The following is a 24,759-nucleotide window of genomic DNA, read 5'->3' on the forward strand; positions in this document are numbered from 1 at the left end:
CTGTGTTGGGATGCCCGGTCCAGACCCCTGTCCGTGCCGACCTGCTCTGAACAGGGAGCTGTCTTGCCCTGGGGTGAGCCCTGGGGCTGGTGTACGTGGGCTCTGGGCCCCCCTCGGGTTCTGGGCCCTCAGCTCTGAGCAAGAGGCAGAGGCGGGGGATCCGGGCTGCCTGGAAATGTGGAGGCTGCACGAGGCCATGGGTGGGGGTGTTGGCTAGTTCCCTGGGGTTCTGTTTGTCATCTGCCCTGGGGTGGGGAAGATGGTGACAAGGGGCAGGGATGTCCTCTGTGCACACAATGGGGCCGGGCACGGCTGGGTGCCCACCTGCACCTCAGGTGGAGGGTAGCTGTGCTGGGCTCCCTCTGGGTGGCGTGGTTTGCCGACAGCTCTGGCGGCCTTTCCCATTCGGGTCACAGTGGGTGACAGAAACCCCTGGCTCCAGCCCGGGGCCCAGAGGGATGCCAGCCACCGTCTGCCTGGTGAGTGAGGCTGAGGGCCGCCCAGTGGTCCTCACCCTCTTCACGCAGAGTTCATAGACGCCTGACCCCCTGGGAGGCGGCGTTGAAGGTTTTCAGCAGCAAAGCTACAGCAGAAGGAATAAAGCGTAACACTGTCAGGATTTCCTTTTCAGGCACGTCGTCCCACCACGACCTAGAGACAGCACTGTACTGTGAGGTTGAAGAACTCCATTACGGGTTGGGAGAAAACAATGGCCATCAGGTAAGAGTAGAAGATACTTGTATAGAAAGAAATGTTGCAAACACATAGGTTTCAGCAACATGTGAATTATAATGATACACTGTACAGTGCCATCCGCAAAGGCATGTTGCTGTGTTAGCTGTCATCCCCTGGGGACAGCACTGCTTCGTGGAAGACCAGACCGAGCACTGGCCACACCCGGGTCTGTGGTTGCTTGGAGGCCAGGGGGCTGGGCAGGAGGTCAGGGCAGCATCCACAGCACCTGGCTGTTCTGTTGGGTGGTGAGTGCAGTGGCCCGGGTGAGAGGGAAGGTGACAGATGGCCCAGGATGCCAGGGACGGGGCCTCAGGCACACCAGCTGTGCCCTGAGGTTGGGTGTGCACCACTGCACGTAGGCCAGGTGGGGAGCATGCAGAGCCGGAGGTAGGGCTGGCCTCAGGGCGGGCGGGCTGAGTGTGCGTGCCCGGGCCCCAGTGCCCAGCCCCGCCCCACCCCTGGCCGAGTTTTGCGGAGCCGCCCTCAGCATGCCCCCCTGCATGGACTTGGGCCCTGCAGTCTTGCTGGGACCCGCACATGTGGCACAGGGAGTTGTGTGTGCCTTGGGGGGACCCATTTTCCCAGGCGACTTGTGGAGAAATGCCCCTGCCCTTGCGCAGCCACACCTGCGGGATGCGTGGCTGCGGTCTCCAAGCCTGGGTGCTCCTGCCTCCACCCTGGCCCGGGCACAGCTCTGGACATGCCCTGGAGCCCCCACCACGCTCCACCGGGAAGGCTTCACTCACGTGCCAGACTACAAAGCATGGGCAGCGAGGGGCGAATGAGGGGTGTGGAGGAGCCCAGTCCTGAGAGGCCAGGACAGGGGCCCCAGAGGAAGTGGGGTGGCAGGTGCCAGGGCAGAGAGGCCGGAGGTGCACGGAAGTGAGGAAGGATTGCTAAGGAGTGTGGCCGGGTGGGGGCTGCCCCTGAGGAGGGAATCCAAGCTTGTGGGGCAGAAGGCTGGGAGTCCAGGGGGTCCATGGGACATGGGTCAGAGGGTGGCCGCAGAGGCAGACATGGGGAAGGGGCCCTGGACTGTGTCCAGGTTCAGACTGTGGACCTGAGGGGCTGTGTCAGGGTCCCTTGTTCTGCCTGGGGACAGTCATACCTCTGCCCCCACCAAGGTGCCAGTCTCGTGCCCTTCCTGGTGGGTGGTGATGGGGGCTTAGGGCAGCCCCAGGCCTTCCTCCCCCACTCACACACCCAGCCTGGGGAACTGCGCTGCGGACACCCCACCCCAGCATCCCTGCTGCCCTCACTCTGCCACAGGCCCCTGCCCTCAGGTGAGCAACGCATGCCATGCCAGGTCTGCACACTGGCTCAGGAGCAGGTGGTGTGACGTTCATGTTTTCTGCCTCAACTAAAATGTACCAGTGCGTCAGGAGCAGGGCGGGCGGCAGGTGACACACCCTGGGCAAAAACGGGCCAGTCTGTTCGCGTCCCCCGAGTCCATCCGTGGAACTGCCAGCCCCCGCGGTGAAGTGATCAGATCATGAAGGGGAGCTTCGTAAATGGGGTTCCTGCCCTTGTGCCAGGGGCCCCAGAGAGGTCCCGGCGCCTTCCACCCCGTGAGAACACGGGGCGGTCATTGCGAGCGGATAGCGCCGCAGGGACAGGGCGCTGCGCCCCCTCCGCTCAGCCCCACGGTGAGAGGCGGCCGCTCTCGGGGGCCCGGGCTCGGTCTGGGTCGGCTCGCCCTGGTCAGGGGTGAGCCTCCCGGCGCCTGGGTTGGGTGGCACGGGGACGAAGGTGTCACCCCACAGGCGGGCGATGGTGTCCTCAGAGGTGGCCCCAGGCCTCCAGAAGAGGCCCGGTTTTTCCCGGGGCGCCTGCTGTGTGCGAGGAGCTGCTCCGCGTCCCGACGCCTCAGCGCCCCTTCGCCTGGTGCCCACGTAGCTCGGGGAAGGGAGGGGCTGCGCGCGGGGGCCGCAGAGCACGGCGCAGACGACCAGACAGCCCCGCCCCGCGCCCTCCCGGCCCCGCCCCGCGCCCTCCCCGGCCCCGCCCCGCGCCCTCCCGGCCCCGCCCCGCGCCCTCCCGGCCCCGCCCCGCGCCCTCCCGGCCCCGCCCCGCGCTCTCCTCGGCCCCGCCCCGCGCTCTCCCGCGGGGGCCCGCAGCAGGCGGGCGTGGCCAGAAGGCTGCAGGTTCCGGCGTGTTGGCTCCGTCCGTGCGGCCTATCCATGGCCTCGCCGGGCCCCGCGCCCTGGAGAGTGAGCCTGCGGGGAGGCAGCCCCGTGGAGCTCCCTGGGTGGGGGCCTGGAGGGGGAGGTTGGGCCGTGAGTCCCGGGCGGGTGTTGGGCTGGCCCTGGAGGTGCCCTGAGGGCGGGGAGCCAGGGGGCCAGGGAGTGGGGACCGGGGTTCGAGGGGGCTGGTTGGGGGAGGGGTGCGTGTGAGTCTTGGTGGAGGCTGACCCGGTGGAGATCCCTGGGAGCGAGAGAAGCCTGCTGGGCACCCACCTGCCCTGAGCCCAGGCGTACCCAGCGCCCCACCAGCCGCCTCCCGTAACCCCAGGGCAGCGTGTGAACCTCAGGACTGACCTGTCCCCTGCACTGACGCTGTCTTGCCTGGAATGGTGGGTAGCGGCTGTGTCCCCCCTCTGATATTCCAGTGGGCTGGGCCTCCCAGAGGCTGGGGAGGGCTCCCTGCGTGGCCTTGGCTGGGGTGGCGGCGGCAGGGAGCGCTGACCCTCCTCAGAGGCCCTCTCTCAGCCCGCTCCTTGGCTGGGGCCCCACCCGCTGCCTCCCTGGCTCCTGTGCCCCCTGGGGCCCGGAGACCACCAGGGCCGGCCGGGCTGGAGACCGCTGTGTGTGCTGCTGAGGAGGGGTGCCTCACAGAGCGGCCGGCCGGGCTGGGGGCCTCTCAGCGGTGGGACCTGGAGCGGCCCCCTGCCCAGCCTCAGGAAGTGGAAGCTCTCTGGGCGGCAGCTTACCCCAGGAGAGTCTGGAAGCGCTGGGGTGGGAGGTGAGAAGGGCAGAGCGCTGGCCCGGTGAGGCCCGGAGCATGGTCCCCAGCAGACAGCATACACCATGGGCTCTCAGCCCAGCCCCGGGGTGTGTCCTGAGTCCGGCCTGGAGCACAGGCTGTGGCTGTATGGGCCGTAAAGCCCCTGCCGGTGGGGGGGTCCCTGGCGCTGACCACAGCAGCCCACGTACCTGCTGTCAGGTAGCAGCTGGCTGTGTTGAGCCTGGTGGTCCCATTCTCTGCCACACGCAAGGCTTTGCCCAGAGCAGGCTCTCCCTGGAGCTGCCAAGAATAAAGCACCCTCCCAGCCGCGGTTCCTAGTTCTATCTTCTTGTGGAGCTCACTCGGTGCCTCTGTTTTGGGGTCTCACTCTTCCAGGGACCTGAGGGCACACGATAGGCTGGGCAGCCTGGGGCCCCAGACCCCCGAGTGCTGTGCTCAGACTGGTTCCAGGGGACATGGCCACACCTCAGGGGCCATCGTCAGACCTGCCCCCAGTCTGCCATGGTCATCTGGGCCTTGCTGGGCTGGTGTTCCTTTTGGGGTCTCTGCAGGCAGCATCTGGGACCATCCCCTTCTACTGGTGGGCACTAGAGGGAACATTTGGCTGTACCATCTTCCTGGAAGTTTATAGACCTTGTGGTCACCCCAAGCCCTGGGTCAGTTTGCACACTGGTCAGGCAGGTCCCCTCGGCAAGACCTGAATCCAAATGCTCTGTTCCTACTCCTTAGACCCCGACTCTGGCTGAGCCATGTGATGTGGCTGCAGATGGCGCTGCTGCCTCGAGCCCTGGCCCCTGGGCATGAGCACTGCCTTGGCACCTGCTGCAGGCCCAGCCCAGGGATAAGTGCCCCATTTGGGTGTGGTCACTGTGACCACGGTGAGCTGGTCAGGAGACAGCCCCGTGTGGGCCCCGAGGTCCCAGTGCCTGGCGGTGGCCCTGGTTGCCCGCTGAGATTTAAAAATGGCCAGCCCAGTGCCTGCCCACGGCAGGTGGGGTGTTGCTGCCCAGCACGTGGCTGCCGGGATCCACAGCTTCTGGGCGAGGGCTGGAGTAAGGCCTGGGAGGGTGAGTAGGTGTGAAGTCAGGATGTGGGCAGAGCGCAGATAGGGCTGGGAAGTCAGGGTGACCTTCGAGCCCAGTGCCATCTGGACCCTGCTTCGTGGGCTCAGTTTGATCACGAGGTGGCAGGAACCAGATTGGTCTTTGTGGTGTGTGGCCCAGTCGGACTGACACTAGGAAAGCTCACTGTGCTGTCAGGAGGAAGGGGGTAGGGGTGCAGTTTGGCACCTCTACTGTGGCCCAAGGGACGGGGCAAGGCTGTTTGGGATGGTGGCCAGAGGTGGCCAGTGAGCAGGATGGCTGGGAGATGGCCTGGCACGCTGGGCGGGAGCTGCGTGGGCTGGCGCATTCTTGTACAAATCTTTAGGTGCTCATGTGTGTGCATTTCCTTTAAATACCTGCCTAGCAGTAGACACAAGGAGAGATCAGACTTCATTTTTTAATAGGGATATCCAGTTGGCCAGAAGCATTTAGAGAAAATTGTCTTCTTTGTGGCTGCTGTTCTCTTTGATTTTTGCACTTACCTTTACTAATTCCTTTCTTATTTTGGGGGTCTTCTTTATTACCTTTTTCCCACCTTCTCTAGTTTCATACCATCTCACTATTAAAGATAGAAATTTCCCTTCAAGAATTGCTTCAGCTTGTGTTACGTGAATTTTGACCGGTTGTGTTTTCATCATCATTCAGTTCTACGTATTTCTTAATATCCTCTATGATTTCTTTGTTTGTTCATTCATTTTGGCACTATGTTAGTTTCCCAAGGTGTGAATTTTGTTCAGGCTGGCTGGCTTTTCTTTTCTCCCTCTCCCTCTTTCCTTCTTTCTTTCTTTCACTTTGTAGCACTGTAGTCTTCCTTTGCTGATCACTAACTTCATTCCATTGTGGTTGGAGAAGATAATTTGTGTGGTAGCTGTGTTCTCAAAGTTAGTGGGACTGGCCTGGGCCCTTGCAGGGGGTCTGTCCTGGGGAGCATCCCTGTGTGTGCTGAGGGGGACGTGTGGCGTCGGCCTGAGATGCTGGGCACGTTACACTGTCCCTCCGAGGCCTCTGGGGCCAGATACAGGCTTGGCTGCTGTGCCAGCCCACAGGTGCCCTTAGGCTGTTTGTGCCTGTGGTGCTGGGTGGGACCCGGGGTGTTCATCACCCGGTTTAACCTTTGCAGTGTGCTCACCAACCTGGAGCCACTGGAGCAGCCGGGCTTGGCGCTGAGGTTCCGCTCCAGCTTGGACAGGGACCCCATGTCAGGGTAATAAACCTGCAGGCTGGGCGCATCTTCCCGGTGAAGGTGACGGGGGCTCAGCGGGGTGCTCAGGTCAGGGTCACACAGAATCACTGGGTGGGGCCCCAGAGAAGCTGTCACTGTGTGACCACTAGGCCCCTTCTTCCTTGCATTGAGAAGTTGTGGCCTCATTGGGGCTAGGGGCTGACCATCGAGAGGCCGAGGGCAGGGTCCATATTGACCCAGGTGATTGGGCAAACACCGGTGACCCGAGGGCATAGGTGGGGGTGGAGTGACAGCAGCAGGTGCAGGGGGGCCCTTGGGGACAGCTGTGGTGACGGGGCGACAGGCAGGCGTAGTGGTAGGAAGTGGTAGTGACACCCTGTGGCTAGGGAGATATGATGGGTGATGGTGGTGAGCGGGTGGCGGCCATGGCGACAGAGATGGGCAATGGTGACACGCAGTGAAGATGCGGGAGCAGTGAGGACACACGGTACGCAAGTCAGGGCTCCTGAGGCGTGGCTGCTGTGTCGGCCTCCTGCGCGGTCCTCCAAACTCCAGTCCCCTTGGCCAGGCTGTGTGCCCCTGCTCACTGCCTCCACAGACCCCTCCCTCCCTTCCTTCCGGGACCCTGGCCCTCGGCTGCCCCTCTGGGCAGCCCCTTGGGTTCCCCAGGCAGAGCAGCAGGTCGGGCCCAGATGAGGCCACACGCCTGTTGCAGCCGGATGCCTGGTGTCCTCCTCAGCCAGGGCCCGAGGCTGTGCTCCCTGCGGGCTTGCAGTGGGCTGGGTCTCCTGCTCCTCCCACCGCTGGTCAGTGGCTGTGCCCCCTTGGTTTGTTCCCTCCCCAGAACTCCTTTGCTGCCCCCTCATGGTTCTTTGGATCCTGTTTTAAGCCCCTGAGTGGTAGAACCTCAGCCCCAGGCAGCCGCTGCTGGGCTGGTCAAGTCTGGCCTGCCCCTTGGCATTGTTGAAAGACGTGCCTGGGCTGCAGACCAGCCCTTTTGCCATCCACGTTGGGTCTTCAGCCTCCCAGGGACAACCCAGTGTGGCCCCACCTGGCCTTCTGTGCCTTCTGACCTGGGCGCCTGCTCTCTGGATCTGGGAGGTCACCATGGTGGGCGCCCCCTTCCTTCCACTTAAAGGTGTTGTGTCTGCGGGCACATGCAACCTCCCCTCACCTACTGGGCTTCCTCAGGGCATCCTGCCTTGGTGTCCCACTGGGTGCTGCCATGGGGTCCTCTGTTTATTCACTCACCAGATGTTGAGCACCTGCTGTATGCCTGGTGCTGGGGACTCGGGTACATGTGGGTCTCAGTAGATCCCCAGTCTGGAGGCCGGATGTGGTTTTGTCAGATGCTCACACGAAGAGCGTGTTGTTTATGGACTGACATACGTAGAGAGAGATTTGCTCCCCAAAACATTCATCTGGAACCTGGTCAGGGAAGGTGTCCCTGGGGACGTGGTGTTTGGATCTGAGGTCTGAAGGGTGAAGGCTGGGAGTGGGCCACGCAGGCAGGAGGAACTGCATGTGCGAAGGCCCTGAGGTCAGACCATGTGGCTTTCCTGACGCTGAAGGAGGGCGATGAACACATGGCCACCAAGAAGTTTTATTTAGACTTTTAATTAAAGATATAATTTGCCTTGCGTTAGTTTTACTATCTGGTGCAACAAATCCTTCATTTTTTTCTTCTTCTTTTGTCAATGACAATATACATACAGAAAGGTACAGACAGACACAGTTTAACAAGAAAATCACGAAGCATCTTCCTGTGTGGTCCTGAGAGCAGCCGGAGCCACAGCAGGCTTTTGAGCAGGTATTTACAAGTGATAAGATAGGGCCGGATGGCTCAGGGCCCCCGAGGCAGGGGCATCTCCCGGTGAGGACGGGCAGCAAGTAGACCACTGCGTGCGCAGGTGCGCGGGTGGAGTCGCGCCCAAAGGATGGGCTGGACGGTGGGCCGGAGGCAGAAGGAAGGCAGGGATGGGGCGGCTGGGGTGGGCCCCCTCGGAGCCCCTGCTAGCTCTCCAGGCCGCGGGGAGGCTGCTCTGCAGGGACAGCCCGGGCGCTCCTCTCCCCGCTGCTGGCTGCCCTGCCCTCCCCTCCCCGGCTGCCCTCCGGCCCTCCCTTCCCACCCACCGCGGCCGCCCTCCCCTCCCCTCCTCTCCCCACCCCCTCGGCAGCCCTCTCCTCCCCGCCGCCCCCCTGCTTCGGGCTGCCCCCCTGTCCCCTCCTGGCCGTCCTGCTCCTCTGAGCCCCTCTGGGCGGCTGGGCACACCTGGTGTTTGGACCGGGGCACCCCTGGGCCGGGCTGTGTCTGGAAGGAGCCTCGCAGGCCTTCCTGGCACTGACGTCAGTGACGGGCGGGCTGAGATTCGCTCTCCTTTTCCTCAAAGGGGAGGAGATTGAAAGATCGAAACTGACGTGGAGTGTCCGCCTCTGTGATGGAAAGAGGGAAGGTCCAGGGGTGCAGGCGGCCCCTGGGCGAAGGTGGAGGCTGACATGGGGTGAGCATGGACGCCTTACTCTGTGTGGGAGACTGGGAGAGAGGGGACCCCGCAGTCCCATCCCGATGAGCATTTCTCCACCCCGGCAGCAGAGGGGCAGGGAGGTACCCCGGGCAGGCGGGGCGCGGGCCCCTCTGGCTGGGCGGGAGCCAGCTAGGCTTGTGCTGGCCAGGCTGAGGGGGCAGCCGCAGCCCCCTGGGCGGGTCCCCCCTCAGCACCTCCCATGTTTTAATGTGCTGGGTTCAGCTCCCGAGCATCTGCCTTGCCCTGGAACGGGGCCTGGGCTCGGAGCAGGGCCGCTAGGGGCTCTGTGGGCCCTCGGTCTGCCTGCCCTCTCAGGGCAGCCCCCACATCGCCGCCTGGCTCGGCCTGCCCACCTGGCCATGCCGCTCGGGGCGCTAGCTCGGCAGGCCTGCCTCCTCGCTGTCCTGGCCGCACCACCTCGGCCCCCCTCTGACCCTGGGCGTCTGCCCGGAGTCCCGTGCTTTCCGCTCCAACCACTGGGTGCCTGGCTGTGGCCCAAGCTCGATGGCCACCTGCTCATTTGTTGGAGGGGTGGGTGGGAACCCCAGGAACCCCTCCCCTGCCCCTGGTGAGGAGCCTTGCCCGGACTCGGGCGGCCCTGTGACGAAGTCAAGGCTGAAACAGGTTCTGGCTACACCCAGAAGTTGCCGCATGTCATCCAGTCTCCCCCGGCCCAAGGGCAGCCCTGGGAATGGGTGGCTGGACTGCTGGTCCAGGGTCAGGGCACGGCCCTGGGTCAATGACCAGCTCTCTCGCAGGTTCGGGGCGGCCATAGCCATTGGCCTGACCATCTTGGTGCTGTCTGTGGTCACCGTCATCGTCTGCTTCACCTGTTCCTGCTGCTGTTTGTACAAGATGTGCTGCCGACCACACCGTAAGTGCACCCACCTGGGCTCCCGGGTGGTGAGGGGCGCTGGCAGGCGATGGGCTGAGCAGGTGTGGGAGGCAAGCCAGGGGCTTAACCGGGGTTCTCTTTGCAGCTGTCGTGACCACCACCACGGCCACCACGGTGGTGCACGTCCCTTACCCTCAGCCTGCAGGTGTGCCGCCCAGCTACCCTGGGCACACCTACCAGGGCTACCAGCCCATGGCCCCGCCTGGGATGCCGTCAGCCCCATACCCGATGCCGTACGCACCACCCTACCTGGCCCAACCCGCGGGCCCCCCGGCCTACCACGGGACCCTGGCTGGTGAGTAGCTGCCGCTCTGCCCTTCGCTTGGTGGCCCGCCATGCCCACTGCCACTCGGCATCCTCTCTCTTCCCAGGAGGTGCAGCCTCACCCTACCCTGCTCCCCAGCCTCCTTACGACCCGGCCTGTGTGGAGCCCCAGAAGGCAGCACTCTGAGCCCAGCCCTGCCCTCTGGCAGCCACTCGTGAGTGGCCGGTGTGCTTGAGGCTCCCGACCTGGCGCTGTTGTGGGTCCTGTGTACACAGGGCCTCTTGCGGTGCCCACAGGTGGGGCTACACTCTATTCTCTCCTCCTTCCAAGTCATGCTTCCATGAATTCTCAAGCACAAGTCAAAGGATGTGGAAGCTCTTTTCCAGACCTCTGCAGGCGGCCCCTTGGGGCTCGTCACATGAGGATAGCAGGCTTTGCGGGCAAGATGCCAGCGTGTCCTGGTTTGGCACAATGGGCAGCCACTGCTTGTTCCATGGTGTGTCCCCCAGTTGTGGGGACCCTCCTGGAGACCAGGTCATTAAGTAGGCAGTTGGTGAGGCTGGGCGGCCCATGGGGTCCAGTCCCCTGAAGCGCCCAGGGCCTGCGCCCTGCCCAGTGGGGCAGGCAGCCTCCTGACGTCGCAGCTCCACAGGCAGAGCCCACTCCACCAGTGGTAAGCTGCCTGGTCCGACCCGGGTGCTGTCTGGGGCCACATCTGCCCACATCTGCTGCGCACCCCACAGGTAGGCAGGGCGGGCTCTGTTCACCGACTCGCCCAGGTCTCCTCCCTGCAGTGTTTTCTTTAAGCCAAATATTTTGCCTGTTTTCTGTTTCAAAATGTGTGACGGTTGCTGTGGGGCTGAAGTGCCCAGAGGGGGAGGGTCTTGCCTTGATGGTCTCTGCCTCCCTGGACACCTACCTGCCTTAGAGGGCAGCCGACCCCTGTGCCCCACCCACAGTTTGTCCTGCCAGCAGGGACCCACGACCACTGGGCTGAAGGTGGAGGGCCCTGATGGCTGCTCCGGCCCAGACGTGAACACCTCAGCGTCCCGTCCCCATTAGTGTCCAGCCAAGCCTGTCTAGCTTTGTACCACTGACGTGTTTTGAACATCCAGGGGCTGCACCCGTGTTTATAATAAACCCAGACATTTGGAGCTGCTGTCCCCTTTTCTTCAGAGCCTCAGTTGCTGTGACAGGCATTAGGCCAGTCGCCATTTCCATCTGACACTGGGATTTCCATGTTTCCCTAATTCGCTGGGCTCAGATGTCTGGCCATTCTGCCAGGGAGGGTGAGGGACAGAGCCTGGGCCCTTCTGTGCCCCCTCCCCGGGACCCTGATGTGGCAAAGGCACAGGAGTCTCAGGCTGCCAAGGAGGGTGGAGGCGAGCGCCCACCAGTCCGGGGCATTTATTAGACCTTCCTTCTGGCCTACTGCCCAGGTGTGGCCAGAGACAGCCCGTACAGTGTGGCCACTGCCAGGGTCAGGAAGGCCAGCAGGCCCAGTGGGGCCAGCAGTCCCTCCATGCAGGGGGCTCCAGGGCCCTTTGCTGGAGGAAGGGCCTGGGGCTGCCCACCCCCAGCGTTGGGCTGGGTGGCCCTGGCCAGGGGTGCAGATGGACATGGGTTGGTTCCAGTGAGGGCAGCAGGCTTGACCCCGTACATGGGCTTGATGGAGCTGAAGGGCCTGGCATGAGCGTCCACCCACTGCAGCAGGGCCTGCGGCCTCCACTGACAGATGCTGAGCAGGGCCAGGACGTCGCCCTCAGCCGTGTGAGAGTCGGGTGGGGCCTGCCCATACAGGCGCACGTAGACCCCGCCTAGGCTGTAGCTCGCCCTGGGGCCACGCTGCCCGGGGCCGCCAGCCCGCTCCAGGGCCCTCAGGGCAGCAATGCTGTCCACGCATAAAGCGCCGTCCAGAGCACCAGTGAGGCCCAGCAGAGTCAGCTCTGCCTGGAGCAGTGGGAAGTCGTAGCGGTCTCCGTTGTGTGCCACAAGGCACCAGGGCTGGGGCTGGCGCTGCAGGAAGGCCTGGAGCAGGCTGGCCAGGTGGGTGTCGAAGGGCTGGCGTCCGTGCGCTGCCAGCACAGCCGTGCTCAGGCCCGTGAGCTGGCTGGCCGCGGGGCTACAGGTCTTTCCAGGAGCCACACACAGAGAGAGCTTGTCCACCACACGGGGTGGTGGTGGCACTGTGGCAGCTGGCCCCTGAGGCCTCGGGGGGCTCTCCAGGGCACATCTGTGCACAGCCAGCAGGCACAGCTCTGTGATCCTGGGCTGGGAGAGGGGCAGGCCAGTGGCCTCCAGGTCCAGGAAGATAAGGGTCTGCACCGGCCCCCGGGGCAGAGACTGTGAGCCCATGGAAGCACCTTCCAGTCTGGGAGGAGCAGGGGGTACGGAGAGGGCGTGAGTGTCCTGGGGGGAAGGACTGAGGGAGGCCAGAGGGTGGGGTGGAGAGCATCCCTGGCCTTCCCCGCATAGGCAGGCGCTGGGCCCGTTTTCAGGGCAGGAAGTGAGAGGCTAAGGAAGCCGCTTGCTTAGTGGGACCCGCACCTTCAGGTGTCTCTCTGGGGAAGGCCTGGCCCCTCCCCTGGGGCCCACCTAGTCTGGGGGGCCACCCGTGGCCGTCCTGCCCTGCCCCATCCCTTGGGGGCCCTAACTTACCGGGCAGCAGGCAGCAGTGACCGGGGCACATGTCCTGGCTGGTTCCAGCGGCAGGAAGTGAAACAGCCTGAGCCCGCCCTCTCCCCTGCAGCCCCACCCCACGGCCCAGGGGCCCCACGGCCTTCTGGTCCGCAGCCCTGGCCCTCGCCGGACGCTGAGGCCTTGGGGTCCAGGCTGCCGAGGGAGGCCAGCCCCAGGACTCGCGCCCGCCCGGAGCCCTTCCGTGGTCATCTGTACCGCCCGGGGCCCTAGCCTCCCACCCTCCCTGGTGCAGGCCCGGCCTCAGGGCCGTCTCCTTGCCAATCAGATTTCTCCCCTGGCCTCGGCCCAAAGCGGTGACTCAGGACAATCCCAGGGGCGGGGAGGGCCCCTTCCCCAGGCAGATGTGCTGCCAAGAGGGCAGGGTCCCCTCAGCCAGGGACTGGCAGAGCCCTCCTGGCTGTGCCGCTGCGCCACACCCACAATCAAGAGCAGACTCAAGACAGGCGCACTGCTGGCTGCTTTTAATCAGCTGATGGGGTGAGGAGAGTCCTGGAGCTGGTGCCGCGCGGGCCAGTCCTGTCCTCAGCCACAGTCCACCTCGGGGTCGTCCACGTCGGCCTCAGCAGCACAGAGGTCATCCAGGGCTGCCTCTGGGCCAAAACAGGGTTTTGTGGTGAAGGCCTGGAGGTGACTGGCGGTGCACCTCACACCTGCAGGGCTGACCAGTCCTCCCCCACACCCAGGTCGTGCTCCCCCAGCCACTGCAAGCCAAGTGACACCGTGGCAATTCCAACAGGGGGTTAACACCATGGCTTTGCCAGGCTGGCTCACAGATGGGGGCACAGCATCCCACATGCTCAGAGACAAGAGCCGGCCAAGGCTGTGGCTGGTGGCATGGGGCCGGGAAGGCTCGGGACCCACGCGTAGGTGGGGGTGGGGACCCTTCTGCCGGCTCACCTTCACAGTCCGTCACGTCAGGGAGCCCTCGAATCAGCATGCTGACCCCTGGCATCACCTGGTCATACTGGTGCAGGACCTCCACGCCGTGCACGGTGAAGAGCTTGTCCCGAGACAGGCTGTGCAGAAGCAGGGCTGTGTCCCGCAGACACCGCACCGTCCGCCTCTGCAGGCCCATCCTCGGCCTGCCTGCCCTCCGCACCATCAGCCACTGTCTGTGCAGCATCACCGTGAGCGCTCTGACCACCTGGGGAGGGGGCCCAGCTCACCTGAGGTGCTCGCACCCCAGCACACTCTCAACTGGCGTCTCTGCTCCAGCCCAAGTGAGCGGTACTGGGGTAGGGGAACATGGGGTCCCTGCAGCAGAGCCCCTGGTGCCACCAGCACTCACCTCCACGTTGCACTGGCAGCTGGAGCCAGTGACAAAGGAGGGGCTCTGCACGCCCAGCTTGGCCAATAGCCACACAACCTAGAACAAGAACAGACTGCCCATGTGGGGCGGAGCGGGGCCCTGGCCACAGCGGGCCCAGGAGGGGGAGCTGTGGGACTGTCCCAGGCTGGACTCGGACTAACACCTGAGTCTCACCAGTGACCCCCCCACCCCTCCCCCACCCATCTCTAGGTCCACCTCTGGCCACTGCTGCCCCAAAGCCAGGACAGGATCAGGTTCTGGGCAACTCTGCCAAGTCCCAGGACACCCGGGGGTCCACCTGTGTTGCATCTGTGCAGCATGGAGCCCTTAACCTGAGTCTGTTAGCAGCTGACCTCATTACCAGAATGAATGAATGAACCCCTCTTGAGGCAGGAGAGTGGCTGTGGGGTGGGGGTGCTGAGCAGTTCACCTCTTGTTCCAGTTGGAGCCACTGTGTCTCTGAGGCTGCTCTGCTGGGCCTTGAGGTGATGTACATGTAAAGCAGCAGGAGAGGGCAGCCCCCTGAAAAGGATCCCCCATCTCAGTCAGGGTCCTTTCTGGGTCCCCCTGAGCCTGGGCACAAGTGCCCACCCTTGCCTCTGCCTGCAGGAGCTTTACCTGAGTGGGAGCAGAGCTGCGGTGCGAGCCCCTGGTGGTCCCCCAGGAGGGAGAGGAGCTGGACGGCACCCAGCACGCTGGGCAGGGCTGTCTCTGGGCGGAGGCACTGTGGCAGTATGTGGAACAAGCCCTGCAACCTGAAACACAGGCCAGGACCCGGGACACTCCAATCCAGCCCGTGGCACAGCCGAGCAGATGGCAGATGCAGGCAGGGCCGGTGCAAAGACATGTTCAGAGATCTGGGCCCAGGGCCAGCTAACCACCACCGGCTTGCTAGAGCGCTCACGGCATGTGGCCACCAGGGACTGCCCTTCCCTGCAGAGCTGCTGTGGCTTAGCAGTGACAGGCCCTTACCTGGCACAGCACCACACAGCCAATGGGGGACTGCCTCTCTGACCCGAGGGGCCCAGCCTCTGCTGCCCAATAGGCAGGTCCTAACGTGGGTGTGAGAGAAATCCTGTGCCCGCCATCAAAGGACTGGCCAGGTTCTGGAGGGACAGACGTGGACCTGACTGTGGCTGCACCTCATGAGACTGCTCACTGAACAAGGAAGACCCTCTCCACCTGTCAGAAGGCGGCTCCTCTGCCACCAAGAATGAGAAGGTAGGTACGCATGGGCATGCGCCGGGGAGGGGTTCAGGGGCCATGGGGTGACGGCCCTGGACAAACAGTGCTGCCGGCTCACTACAGCCTTTGGGGCAGGCAGGGCAATTGTGTGTTCCCCTGCCTTGCGGCGTCTCAGTGCCAGCACTGACGACTGAGAATATTCCTCCTATGCTGTTAGGAAGCAGGGTCCCACTATTTGTGGTGAACTCATTTTAGAGCAAATTCTGTGAAGTGGGTGGTCAACTGTGTTTCCAGTTGCCAGGGAATGTGAGACTGTGTGTGGAACTGGAACTCAGCCTGGCTGCTCCCCAGTTCCATTAGGCTGGAAGTGGCCCCGGCTAGTCCATGAAGTTCCCCAAATTACCTGTGGGAAAAATCCATCCCTGCACATGAATCCTGTTTTTGATGGGACCAGAGCCTCCTTTTTAAGTGGGTTTCTGTGCAGGACCTCTACACACACGTAGGTGACACGTATGCTGCTCTGATGGAAGGTGGGGATGAGAGCATCTGGTCAAAAGGCCCTGCCTCCCCAGTACCTGGGGCACAGCCCTGCACTCCTGGCCTCCACGGACGCTGCAGGAGGCGCAGGGCCTGCAGGGGTCATCGCCCTCAGGCCCGGGCGGGCAGGGTGCCCTGCAGGAGCCATGCGACATACGCCGCTTTAGGAGGCCGGGCCAGCTTCCACTCAGAGGGAGCTGGTAGCTGGTGTGTGGTGCTGGCCTTCAGCTCACACGGACTGAAGACCAGCACTGAATGGGAGGTGGTGCCAGTGGTCAAGGGCGGCGGCTCCAGGAGCTTGAGCCCCTCACGGCCCCCTTGGGGCCTGCAGCAGTTCCCGCCTCAGCCAGGGCCTATTTGCCAAGCGGATTCTGGGTGCTCACAGGGAGCCGGGCTGGGCCGGGCTGAGGACACAGGGCTCTGGGGTCTCCACACCTGCAGTGAGCGCCCACTCCATGGCTGTTTTCCACGTCCTGTTTGACGAGCTTGTCCGTAACGAACGACGGTACCTCCGCCAACAGGACTGGTAAAAACATGACTCCTGCCGGACACCTGGGTGACAGTGCCACCCACATAGGCCAGCCAGAGTGCGTTCCAGTGGAAACCAGGGTCCAGAGTGTTTTTAGGAAACAGGGGTGCTGAGCTCAGAGACCGAGACGCTATGTGCGCCCAGAGGAGTCATTCCCCCTGGGAAGTGGCCTCTGGGAGGGGCCTTCCGAGGGGGCTGCCGGGACTGTGTGGTCAGCACTTCCCAGGCTGCAGGTCCACAATCCCAAGTTAGGAATTTACGGCAATAATGCTTCCAGCTGGGTTCACCACACGGCCACCCTTCACAAACCTTAAGAGGGGCAAGTAACCCGTGGCTCGTGACAGAAGTGGAAATGGTGACAACAGGCACACTCCCAGCAAGGTCAGCCTGTAGGCTGCTTAGAGCCTTGGGGGTACCTGTCCGCACCCCCTCTGCTTCCCTAGGGAACCCTGTCCCGCCTAAGTGTGGTCATGATATGTGGTCTTCACCTGATGCACGTCCCAGGTCCAAAGGCCTCTGGGTCCAGCCTTTGTCTGACGAGGGGCAGGGAGCTCTTCTGTGGTGCTGACCGCCTTTCAGCAGGTGTGGCTTTGGCGCGCCCTCTGTACAGAGGCAGAACTGAGCCAGATAAACCACCTCTGTGGCTCTCCCAGCACCTGGCCCTGCTTCCTACCACTTCAGAGCTCCCTGAACAAAGCTTTAGAACCTAAACCAGGCTTAGAAATGAGCAGCCCAGACGAGCCAAGATATGAGAAAGGGCCACAGGACAGACCTCGAGAGGCCAGATAAGACCACGCTGCATCGTACCTGGGCAAGAAATCAAAGGGAGCATTTTCAGCTAATTTCACCAAAACCTCAAGGCACTGGCTGAGGACACTGGCTTGAAGGTGACCTGTTGCTGTAGAAGAAAAAGCCACCAGGTGAAGCAGCATCTTCAGTAGTGGATGCTGGCCTTGGTCACCAAGTGCCCATGGGGCTGAGGACTCCTGCCCACGATCCCGGCTGCGACCCAGGCTCTGGCTTCCTTCCCTGGCCGCGGACTCAGGCCCCGCTCCTGACAGCAGCAGTTGGACGACTGCCCCACTGTGGCACACCAGGTGCTGGAGCACGCCGAGTGAAGCCACAGAGAAGCCCTCCAGGGTGCGGAGGGAGTCCTCGGGGCTGGCCTCTGCCCTGGTGCTCATGCAGGGGGAGTTTTCCGGGGGGTCCCCAGGAGCCCCGTTTCTCTTGGCTGCCGCCCAGTCCTGCAGAGCCTGGCAGAGTGAGCCGATGAAGAGCTGCAGCAGGGGAAGGAGATGCACGGCGCCAGGAAGCTGGAAAAGTGGGAAGGGCCTTCTGCCTTCCTCGCCTGCATCCCTGTCACATGAGCCTTCATCCCTGGCAACCAGATTGAGTCCAGTAAGTGCCAGGCTCCGTGCTTCCTTCAGGGCCAAGGGGGGAAACAGCACATCGTGGGAACCCGTGGCCCTCAGGCTTGAAATTCCAGTCAAGGAACTAGTAACAAATACAAAAGAAAATACAAGGTGTGAGGCGGAGACAAGGCTGAGGGCCCCAGGCCCCCTGCCCACCAGTCCTCTGGTTTCCCCACCTGGTGCCCAGGCCTCCCAGGCCAGCCTGGAAACGGAACTTGCTTCCCAGAAACTCCTTCCCAAACAAATTTTTTAGGGACTTTTCATTACCTGCCAAACCCTAGGGGCTGTAACAGAGTGCCAGTTGGCGCCTCAGGACAACTGCTCAGAAGGTGGCACAGCCCAAGGGGTGACCCTGGGGTCAGAGGCTGCTTCAGGAGAAGGCTTATCAGAGTGGAACCTGCAGAAGACAAGGACTGAGAGGCTCTGGCGTGAGAGGCACTGCCCACAGCATCGGAGGGACAGCTGAGGGCTTCAGGATGCCTGCGGGGCCCGTGGGGCTGGAGGCCCTGGGATGTGCCTGCCTGTGGCCTCTCCACTTGAGTCCCTGCTGGAAGTCGCAGACCGCTGGCCCCAGGGCCTCTGCCTAGGGCGCTGGCTCCCAGAGCCGCAGGGTTCCCGGGACCTCCTCCTGCTGAGGGCCACAGGAGCCACGCGGGTCTCCTGGACAAGGGTCAGGAACTCTGGTACCTGCAGCGTCTGAGCTCTGCGTCCATGTGTCCACAAGACTTTTCTGGGGCTCTTCTTGCTTTATGGGGTCACCTCCCAGACTGGGAATCTTAGTCTCTACAAGTAAATAAAACATGAAGCAAAGCTTAAGCACAAAAGCACAGGCATGCACAAATGTAAACAATGAACTGCAAACACCGGGTGCTCCACTTCCTCAACTCTGGACCAAACAAAGAGCCAGTGACGCAAGAACCCTCTTTTTTTTTTGCATGTGGAAGAACTCCTACAAGGCAAATTACGCTCTGCCCCACTTCAAAATGAGGCAGTGACATAAAAGCAGGAGCTGCAGCCGTGGCTGCTAAGGCTGGCTTGGCCCTCCTGAAGCAGGCGCTCCCTGCGGTCTGGGCGGAGCTTCACTGAGTGACGGGAGCAATGGCCCCCCGTGTTGCCTTGTTTCTGGTCCATCAGTGGACACTGACCCTGGAGGCTGTAAAATATGCCTGCAAATTCTTAAACACACTTCCCTTCAGAAGGTGCAGCCTACTTCCCTTCTCCTTGAACGTGGCCCAGGCTCAGTGACTCACTGCAAACGGAACATGCGGGGGTGACGCTTACGCGACTTCAAGGTGAGGCCACATGAAGGACGGTGCCCATTTGGCTCTCTTTTGGGCTTGTGGGCTCCTGGGGGGGCCATCTGCCATGTCTGAGGTCACCCAAGGGGCCCTAGGCAGAGGCCCAGATGAGGAGAAGTCTGCCAGCCACACAGGTGAGTCGCTCTGAAACAGACCCTCCAGCTTCCAGAAGGGCCCAGCAGGGACCAGCCACCCCACTGCGCCCCATCAGAAGTGCTGGTCCCAGAAACCAGGAGAAAATAGATGCTCGCTGTCTTAGGCTCAAGTTTGAGCAATCTGTCATACCCAAGAGATGACAGAAGGATGGACTTACCCTCTCTGCCCACCAGGGCCTTGTATCCCGGCTCTGTCTGGCAGGGGCGGGCTAGGGGCATGTTAGCACTGAAGGACTCCTTTGTAGGAAAAGATGGCTTTTCAAATTGTGGAGAACATGCTTCTGGCTTCATAATCACAGAAGGGCTTTTCCTAGGACTGGAAAAAGCTAACTATGAGCCCAAAGTGGTGATTCTGCTAAAGACGCTTAAAATACCTATTATAAAACTTCTAACAAACTTTAAACTTTGCATGTCTTGGAGATCTGACCAAAGGTTTTCTCTCTTTTATATTTATATGAAATAAATAAACATATTTCTCATTCTAGATCAGGATAGTAGTATAAAATTCGAGGATATTTATCCAAATTATTGAATAAAATCTTTGTTTCCGTATTTCCATAATCACCCAAAAATATTGGCCACAACTCCATTACTATTTCCATTTCCACCCAAACATCTTTTCAGTGTGGAACAACCTCTTTTTTAATAGTCAGGGACTGAATTCAAAGATTTTTCTAGAAAGAGCATCCTTCAGAAGTCAGTTGTGTCTTGACATCTTGACAGCTGAGAACCGCGCCAGTCCCTCAGTGCCGGATGTCTGTCTGAGCAGCAGTTGGAGCCCTCTGGTGGGGCCAGGCATGCTCGGGCCCTTCTGCTAGTGATGTGTGAAGACACAGGGTGACCCCTTGCCCTCCCATCTTCCCTGGACCAGGCAGGGCAAGCAGAGCTCAGATTCACACCCCACTTACTAGGAACAAAGGCAGCAGAATGTGCAGCAGCACAACTAGACGCCCTGACCCATTCTGTTCCAGTTCCAGGGCTGATGCCAACGGTGTGCCAGACTATTCACAAGCTCATTGCATCTGCAGCTAAGGGGCTGCTGGACAGAGGTCCCAGGGCAGCCAGTGCCAAACAGTATTGCACGTAGTTGGGATGGAAATACACTCATGCATGGAGCACAGCCAGTTATTTGAAACAAGATAACATGAAAACAAAGTCTGGCCTACTCCCAAAGTTTGGAGAGCATCTCTGCAGCCTTTTCCGGTCCCAAGGAGTTGTGTTTACAACATCCTCTATGCCTGCCTCTCAGCTGTGATGCTCCAAACCAGTCAAGCCTCATCCAAACCACTGCTGAGGCCCATGTCCAGGTGACAGAGTGTAAGTGGCCTTCCTTCAGGACTAGCCTGACAGTCCTATTCAGACTCTCCACTGAACAATGCAAGACCGCTCTCCCCCAGCACCACTTTACCTGGCATGGGAAATGGAGGGGGCAGCCAGCTTATTTGCTCGCTCACTGCTTTGAAGCTTTGTCCTCAACTCATTCATTTCTGCATCTTTAAAGTGAAGTTCAGACTGCAGTGACTGGAGCTGGAAGGCAGAAACAACACACCTGTAGTGTACCTGTCACAGACACAGAAACATCTCTGGGCTTCGGAATCTCAAGCTGGTGAAGGAGAAACAATGAGAAACGAGTATGGAAGTTGGTTGTGGCATAAATGTCCTAAAAGACCAAGTGTCAGCGTCCTTCCTGAGAGGCAGCATGGTATTCTAGAGAGACTTTTGCACGCAACTATTATGAGGTAGCCAGTGAGGTTCAGGACCACAGACTCAGCCTCTCTGAAACAGTCAGAGTGACGAATGTCAGACGCCTGGTGCAGAGCCTTTGCATGCCACGCCCCACAGGAACGCACTGGCCTCTTCGTGAACTCAGTGGCACCCAATTTCAGGTCTCCTCTAAAGCCTGGGAAGCATGTCTGGAAGTTTTACCAAGACCCCGTGCAGGTGGGGAGATGGTGCCACTCTGTTCTTGTGGCCTAGAGCCAGCAGCCAGGCATAGCACTGGAGCCCGCTGGCACATGGAGACCCTTCGGGTGATTTCCTGGAGCAGCTAGGGGAACGAGCCATAGAGCCAGGTCATTACCCTGAGGTCACCGCTTGTATGTGATAAAGCCTGGGTTCAGTCTCTGCTCTGATGGTAAATCCTTTGCTCTTCACCGTGTATAAGGAAAGGCCCTGGTCCATTATTCTTTAAAGTGTGCTAAGTTTCCTGAATGAAGAAATGGCAGAATAAGACCCCATGTCCTTGAGATTGGAGCCTTGGGAAGTGCTGAAGGCAAGTGGTGCTACCTATTAGATCCCTGCCCTGAGAAGGCCATTTCCCCCTCTCATTATGGGGTCTATATGGAACTTTCACCCCAGCCACTGCAGGGCAGGACCTGACCCAGATTAGACCAATCAGAGCCTTCCTCAGCATTTAAGAACTTGAGACAGGAGAGCCCAGATTTTCAGTCTCCTCTGGAGCTATGAAATCTGAGCCCAGGATCTCTGGAGAGCATGTCCTCTACTGTAGGGATGGAGCCTGACTGTGGTGTAGAGAGTAAAGATGGGTCCTGGCGAGGCTCAGCTTGTGCGAGGCCCACCACACGTGTCTTTCCCAGACTTAGTTATGGAAGTACACTTCTTTTAGCTAGGTCAATTGAGTTTTGATTTGCCAAAAAGTTCTAATTTAAGCCTGTTTCTGGAGAGTCTAAGCTAGTGATTTATTCTTGCCAAGACCAACTGCCGGAGCAAAGCAGTTCCATCCAAGTCCTTTTCCAAACCACAGGCAATTAGCTGGTAGCAGGAAGTATTTAAGACAAACCGGTGTTGAAATCTTCCTGGAAGACTTGCAGGCAGCTTTGGTCAGAGTTCCTACAGGAACTTGGCAGACAAAGCCAATGTCCATAACAAACAAAACCAAGGCTCTGCTCACCTTTTTGGAGAATTCCTTTTCTTTATCACTGAGTGCTTCAGTTTTCTCCTGCTCAAGAAGGAAATGTGACCTTCTCTGCTCCTCCAGAATGGATTCTGTTTGATGCAGTGAGTCTCGCAAAATTTTAATCTCTCCATTTTTAATGAGGATGTCTTCTTCCATTGTCTTAATCTGTAAATCCCAAACCAATCTTGTAAAACGTTTGTAAGGGAAAATTACATAAATACTCATTTCAGCATGTAGCTGGGGAGATGGAGAAAGCATAGGTAAGATGTCACACAGGCCGACGAGCGCTCATGACGTGTCCATACGAGCCAGGGCTCCGTAGGCCCATTTGTGGGCAGGTGATATTCAAGAAGATAACTTAAGGACACACTGTCTCACGCATGCAGATTCTGTAGGCCCTCTTAGGCCTTAAACAGTCTGGGTCACACACTTCACAGAACTCAAGCTCCACATTATGTTCCTGGTTTTCCTATGGACGTATATATGGTCACATGAAAGATAACTGTTGCAAAACTGTGCGTGAGAATAGCGATCATATGATGCCATGTCCTTACATAAGGCACATCCTGTGCCTCCATCTGGTGCTTCAGCAGAAGTATGCACCCCCCTGGGACGATGTGCAAGGCTCCTTTTCTTGCCTTGGCTCTTAGGGATCTGAGAGTTTAGTTTCCTTAAGCCTCAACTTTCTGGCTTTCTTTCCCCAGCCTTCCCCCATTTCATGGGGATGAATCTGGACTCTGTTTTAAAACCTTTATGTATTTTATTGTACAGTGCTTTATAATGCATGCATGCATGAATGAATTAGCTACAAAAAAAAAGTTAAGTCACTTACCTTTTCTTTAAGTTCTTTGTATTGTGCCCGAAGTACCTCTAGTTCAAAATTATCTTTAACTGGAACATTTTCTCTGTTTCCCCCTGCAGGAGTTTTTGACATCCCATCTAATCTGGGGACCTTATGAATATCTGTAAAAGACAGTTCCAATAGACTCTTCAGGACCCAATGTATTCCCACTTTGGCCAACAATGTTGAAAAGCATCACCCTTGAAAACAAATTAGAGAATCTAGTAAGCAGTATTTTCTAATCTAAGGATGTATTTCAACTCAGAAATGATGTTTATGAAATAATAGACCCTGCCACCCTCTCCTCACACCTGCTACTGAATTTTAAGAGTCTATCTAAAAACTGAAGAAGTGCTGTGGGGATGGACCTCACCAGTCAGAACTCAGTGATTGAACAGTATTTACTGAACCCTACAATATGTCAGGCACAATTTAGTCTCTAAAGGTACAGTGGTGAGCAAAATGGATACAGTCTTTACATTCATGGAGTTTACACTATATTAAAAAATAATCACACCAATAAGTGTAAAATTACAACTGTGGTAAGAGCTGCAGATAACAAACATGGGAAAGCCTTTAATAGGGGGATCTGATCCAACAGGAATGACTGGAAGGCCTCCACACGGAAGTGATGGGGATGAGGGGTGGAAGAATCATTCATTGTACAGGAAACTGACACGCAAAGTTGTTCACTATAAGGGAGCAGGAGCAGAGAGAATTCAAGGAGTAAGTGTGGTCAGTGTGGCTAGAACCCAGAGTAGGAAAGGGCCAGACCATGCTGGGCCTTGAAGGCCATGTTAAGGACTTTGATCTTTATACCAAAGGCAGTGGTAAGTCACTAAAGGGATGCTGACATGTACGTATGCATGTGAGATGCAGCCTGATCATAGTTTTGGCTGTGGTGTGAAGTCTGACTTGGTGTGTCACGACTGGAAACGGGGAGACAGTTTAGTGGACTGTTGTCCAGAGGGGAGGGATGATGGTAACAGGTTAGGGAGGTGGCAGAGATGATACAAAGAGGATGGGTTCCGGAGATGGATGAAGGTGATGTCACAGGATTCGGAGTGGAATTAGGAGTATACAGAAAAGGGAGCTGTCGCCTTGTGCCACCTAAAGCAGTGGTGCTGGCAACTGCTGTGCACAATATTTAGTCATTAGCAAGTATTCTCTGAACGCCTGCTTTGCCAGGCACCGCGCTGGAGGTGCTGGAGGACAACTGGGTTTCCGGGGAACGATGATGAACAACTCAAGATGCCTGTGAGACATGCAAGTAGAGATGCATGGTGTCTTCAAAACCTTTCTTTTGAGCACCAGAGGACTGCGCTCATTCCCCGAGCGGAATGCAAGCTCCACGAAGGAAGGGTTTTAGCGCTGCGGTTCCGGGGGTTTGCGCACCTAATCGGATTTTTGGTTGTGTAAACGAGAAGTCCCTTTCATCCCTCACCTCTGCCAGCACCACCTGTGCTCAAGCGGCCCAGAGGGGAAAGTGACCTCCATCAGATCTAAAGCCTCCCAAACCTGTCGTAGGAATGGGCCCTCACGCATGGGCAGAGACGCTTCTGAGGGTGGTCGTGTGCGAAAGATCTCTGCCTACGACCAAGAACCTAGTGGCCCAACCTTTGGAAACTAAAATGTTAATCTAGCTTTCTACATTTCAAACCGACTGTTTGACATTCTTGATGTGTTTCTCTCCCAAGTCAAGGGGCCTTTTGGGACACAAGTGCTGCTTAAATCAAGCTGTTCTATTTAAAAAGGTGAAGGAGTGTGGGTGCCAGACCCCCAGGCGGCGGTCGCCGTGGGGCTCCGAGGCCGCAGACGCCGCAGGCCCGGCGCGGTCCGGGGGAGGCCGAGGCGCACTCACTGAACGCGTCCCGAGCCGCGGCCGGGCACTGGCTCAGGGCCTGTGACGCGAGGGTGTCGAGCTCCTCCAGGTCGTCGGCGGTGAAGTCCCCGTGAGCGCCGAACGGGTCCTCGGGGTCCGGGGCGGCGGCCGCGGGAAAGCCCCGGGCCCGCTTGCTGGGAGGGCGCCCGGCGCTGGGCGGCGGGGCCCCGCTCCGTCTCCGGCTGCCCGGCGCCGAGGTTGCAGCCATGCTGCCCGTCGTACAGTAGCCTACGGTGCCGAGCCCGGCCTGGTTGCCGCCGGACCCGAGCGCCGGAACTACCGCCCGCTCCCCGCCCCCGGCCCAGCCCCCAGCCAATCCGCTGC

The 24,759-nt window shown here is 59.5% G+C and overlaps 3 protein-coding genes and 1 long non-coding RNA gene across 8 annotated transcripts; 2 read left to right on the forward strand and 2 right to left on the reverse strand.

Annotated features, from left to right (window-relative positions):
* The first annotated feature begins 3,179 nt into the window (after positions 1–3,179).
* Positions 3,180–10,824, forward strand: SHISA5 (shisa family member 5). Its single transcript, XM_036878095.2, has 6 exons — positions 3,180–3,307; positions 7,701–7,795; positions 8,376–8,486; positions 9,269–9,384; positions 9,491–9,700; positions 9,777–10,824. Exons 3-6 carry the CDS (start codon positions 8,482–8,484, stop codon positions 9,854–9,856), a joined length of 411 nt encoding a protein of 136 aa, XP_036733990.1. The 5' UTR covers positions 3,180–3,307; positions 7,701–7,795; positions 8,376–8,481; the 3' UTR covers positions 9,857–10,824.
* Positions 3,315–12,819, reverse strand: TREX1 (three prime repair exonuclease 1). Of its 4 annotated transcripts, XM_036878092.2 has the most exons (3): positions 12,329–12,596; positions 8,258–8,418; positions 3,315–7,927 (listed from the first exon to the last, which is right to left on the reverse strand). In XM_036878092.2, the coding sequence occupies exons 1-3, from the start codon at positions 12,557–12,559 to the stop codon at positions 7,339–7,341; spliced, it is 981 nt and encodes a 326-aa protein (XP_036733987.2). In that variant the 5' UTR covers positions 12,560–12,596; the 3' UTR covers positions 3,315–7,338. The 4 variants fall into 4 exon arrangements, with proteins under 4 accessions (XP_036733987.2, XP_036733986.1, XP_036733985.1 ...); XM_036878091.2 differs by lacking the exons at positions 3,315–7,927; positions 8,258–8,418 and adding an exon at positions 11,043–11,941 and having other exon boundaries at positions 12,329–12,819; XM_036878090.2 differs by lacking the exons at positions 3,315–7,927; positions 8,258–8,418 and adding an exon at positions 11,043–11,965 and having other exon boundaries at positions 12,329–12,818.
* Positions 12,817–24,741, reverse strand: ATRIP (ATR interacting protein). Of its 2 annotated transcripts, XM_057488002.1 has the most exons (14): positions 24,415–24,741; positions 22,545–22,675; positions 21,707–21,877; positions 20,204–20,322; positions 18,954–19,111; positions 18,030–18,125; positions 17,610–17,739; positions 16,738–17,424; positions 16,419–16,532; positions 14,298–14,434; positions 14,110–14,201; positions 13,659–13,736; positions 13,268–13,514; positions 12,817–12,960 (listed from the first exon to the last, which is right to left on the reverse strand). In XM_057488002.1, the coding sequence occupies exons 1-14, from the start codon at positions 24,641–24,643 to the stop codon at positions 12,893–12,895; spliced, it is 2,457 nt and encodes an 818-aa protein (XP_057343985.1). In that variant the 5' UTR covers positions 24,644–24,741; the 3' UTR covers positions 12,817–12,892. The 2 variants fall into 2 exon arrangements, with proteins under 2 accessions (XP_057343985.1, XP_036733977.2); XM_036878082.2 differs by lacking the exon at positions 16,419–16,532 and having other exon boundaries at positions 24,415–24,739.
* On the forward strand, positions 19,109–22,800 carry LOC130679428 (uncharacterized). Its single transcript, XR_008992373.1, has 2 exons — positions 19,109–20,929; positions 22,634–22,800. It is a non-coding gene; the product is annotated as an uncharacterized LOC130679428 (long non-coding RNA).
* Positions 24,742–24,759: the final 18 nt, after the last annotated feature.

Source organism: Manis pentadactyla, chromosome 1 (genome assembly GCF_030020395.1).
Source record: "Manis pentadactyla isolate mManPen7 chromosome 1, mManPen7.hap1, whole genome shotgun sequence".
NCBI classification, from domain to species: domain Eukaryota; kingdom Metazoa; phylum Chordata; class Mammalia; order Pholidota; family Manidae; genus Manis; species Manis pentadactyla.

Bases quoted from the DNA above. Each gene is read 5' to 3' on its own strand.
- SHISA5 (XM_036878095.2), top strand. The intron at 9,385-9,490 runs GTAAGTGCACCC...TTCTCTTTGCAG, and splicing joins GATGTGCTGCCGACCACACC to CTGTCGTGACCACCACCACG. The intron at 9,701-9,776 runs GTGAGTAGCTGC...CTCTCTTCCCAG, and splicing joins CTACCACGGGACCCTGGCTG to GAGGTGCAGCCTCACCCTAC.
- TREX1 (XM_036878090.2), bottom strand. From the start codon at position 12,559: ATGACCACGGAAGGGCTCCGGGCGGGCGCGAGTCCTGGGGCTGGCCTC. The intron at 11,966-12,328 runs GTAAGTTAGGGC...CTGGACCTGGAG, and splicing joins TCACTGCTGCCTGCTGCCCG to GCCACTGGCCTGCCCCTCTC.
- ATRIP (XM_057488002.1), bottom strand. From the start codon at position 24,643: ATGGCTGCAACCTCGGCGCCGGGCAGCCGGAGACGGAGCGGGGCCCCG. The intron at 19,112-20,203 runs GTAAAGTGGTGC...AGCTTTTTCCAG, and splicing joins CCCTCCATTTCCCATGCCAG to TCCTAGGAAAAGCCCTTCTG. The intron at 14,202-14,297 runs GTAAAGCTCCTG...GATCCTTTTCAG, and splicing joins GCAGCTCTGCTCCCACTCAG to GGGGCTGCCCTCTCCTGCTG.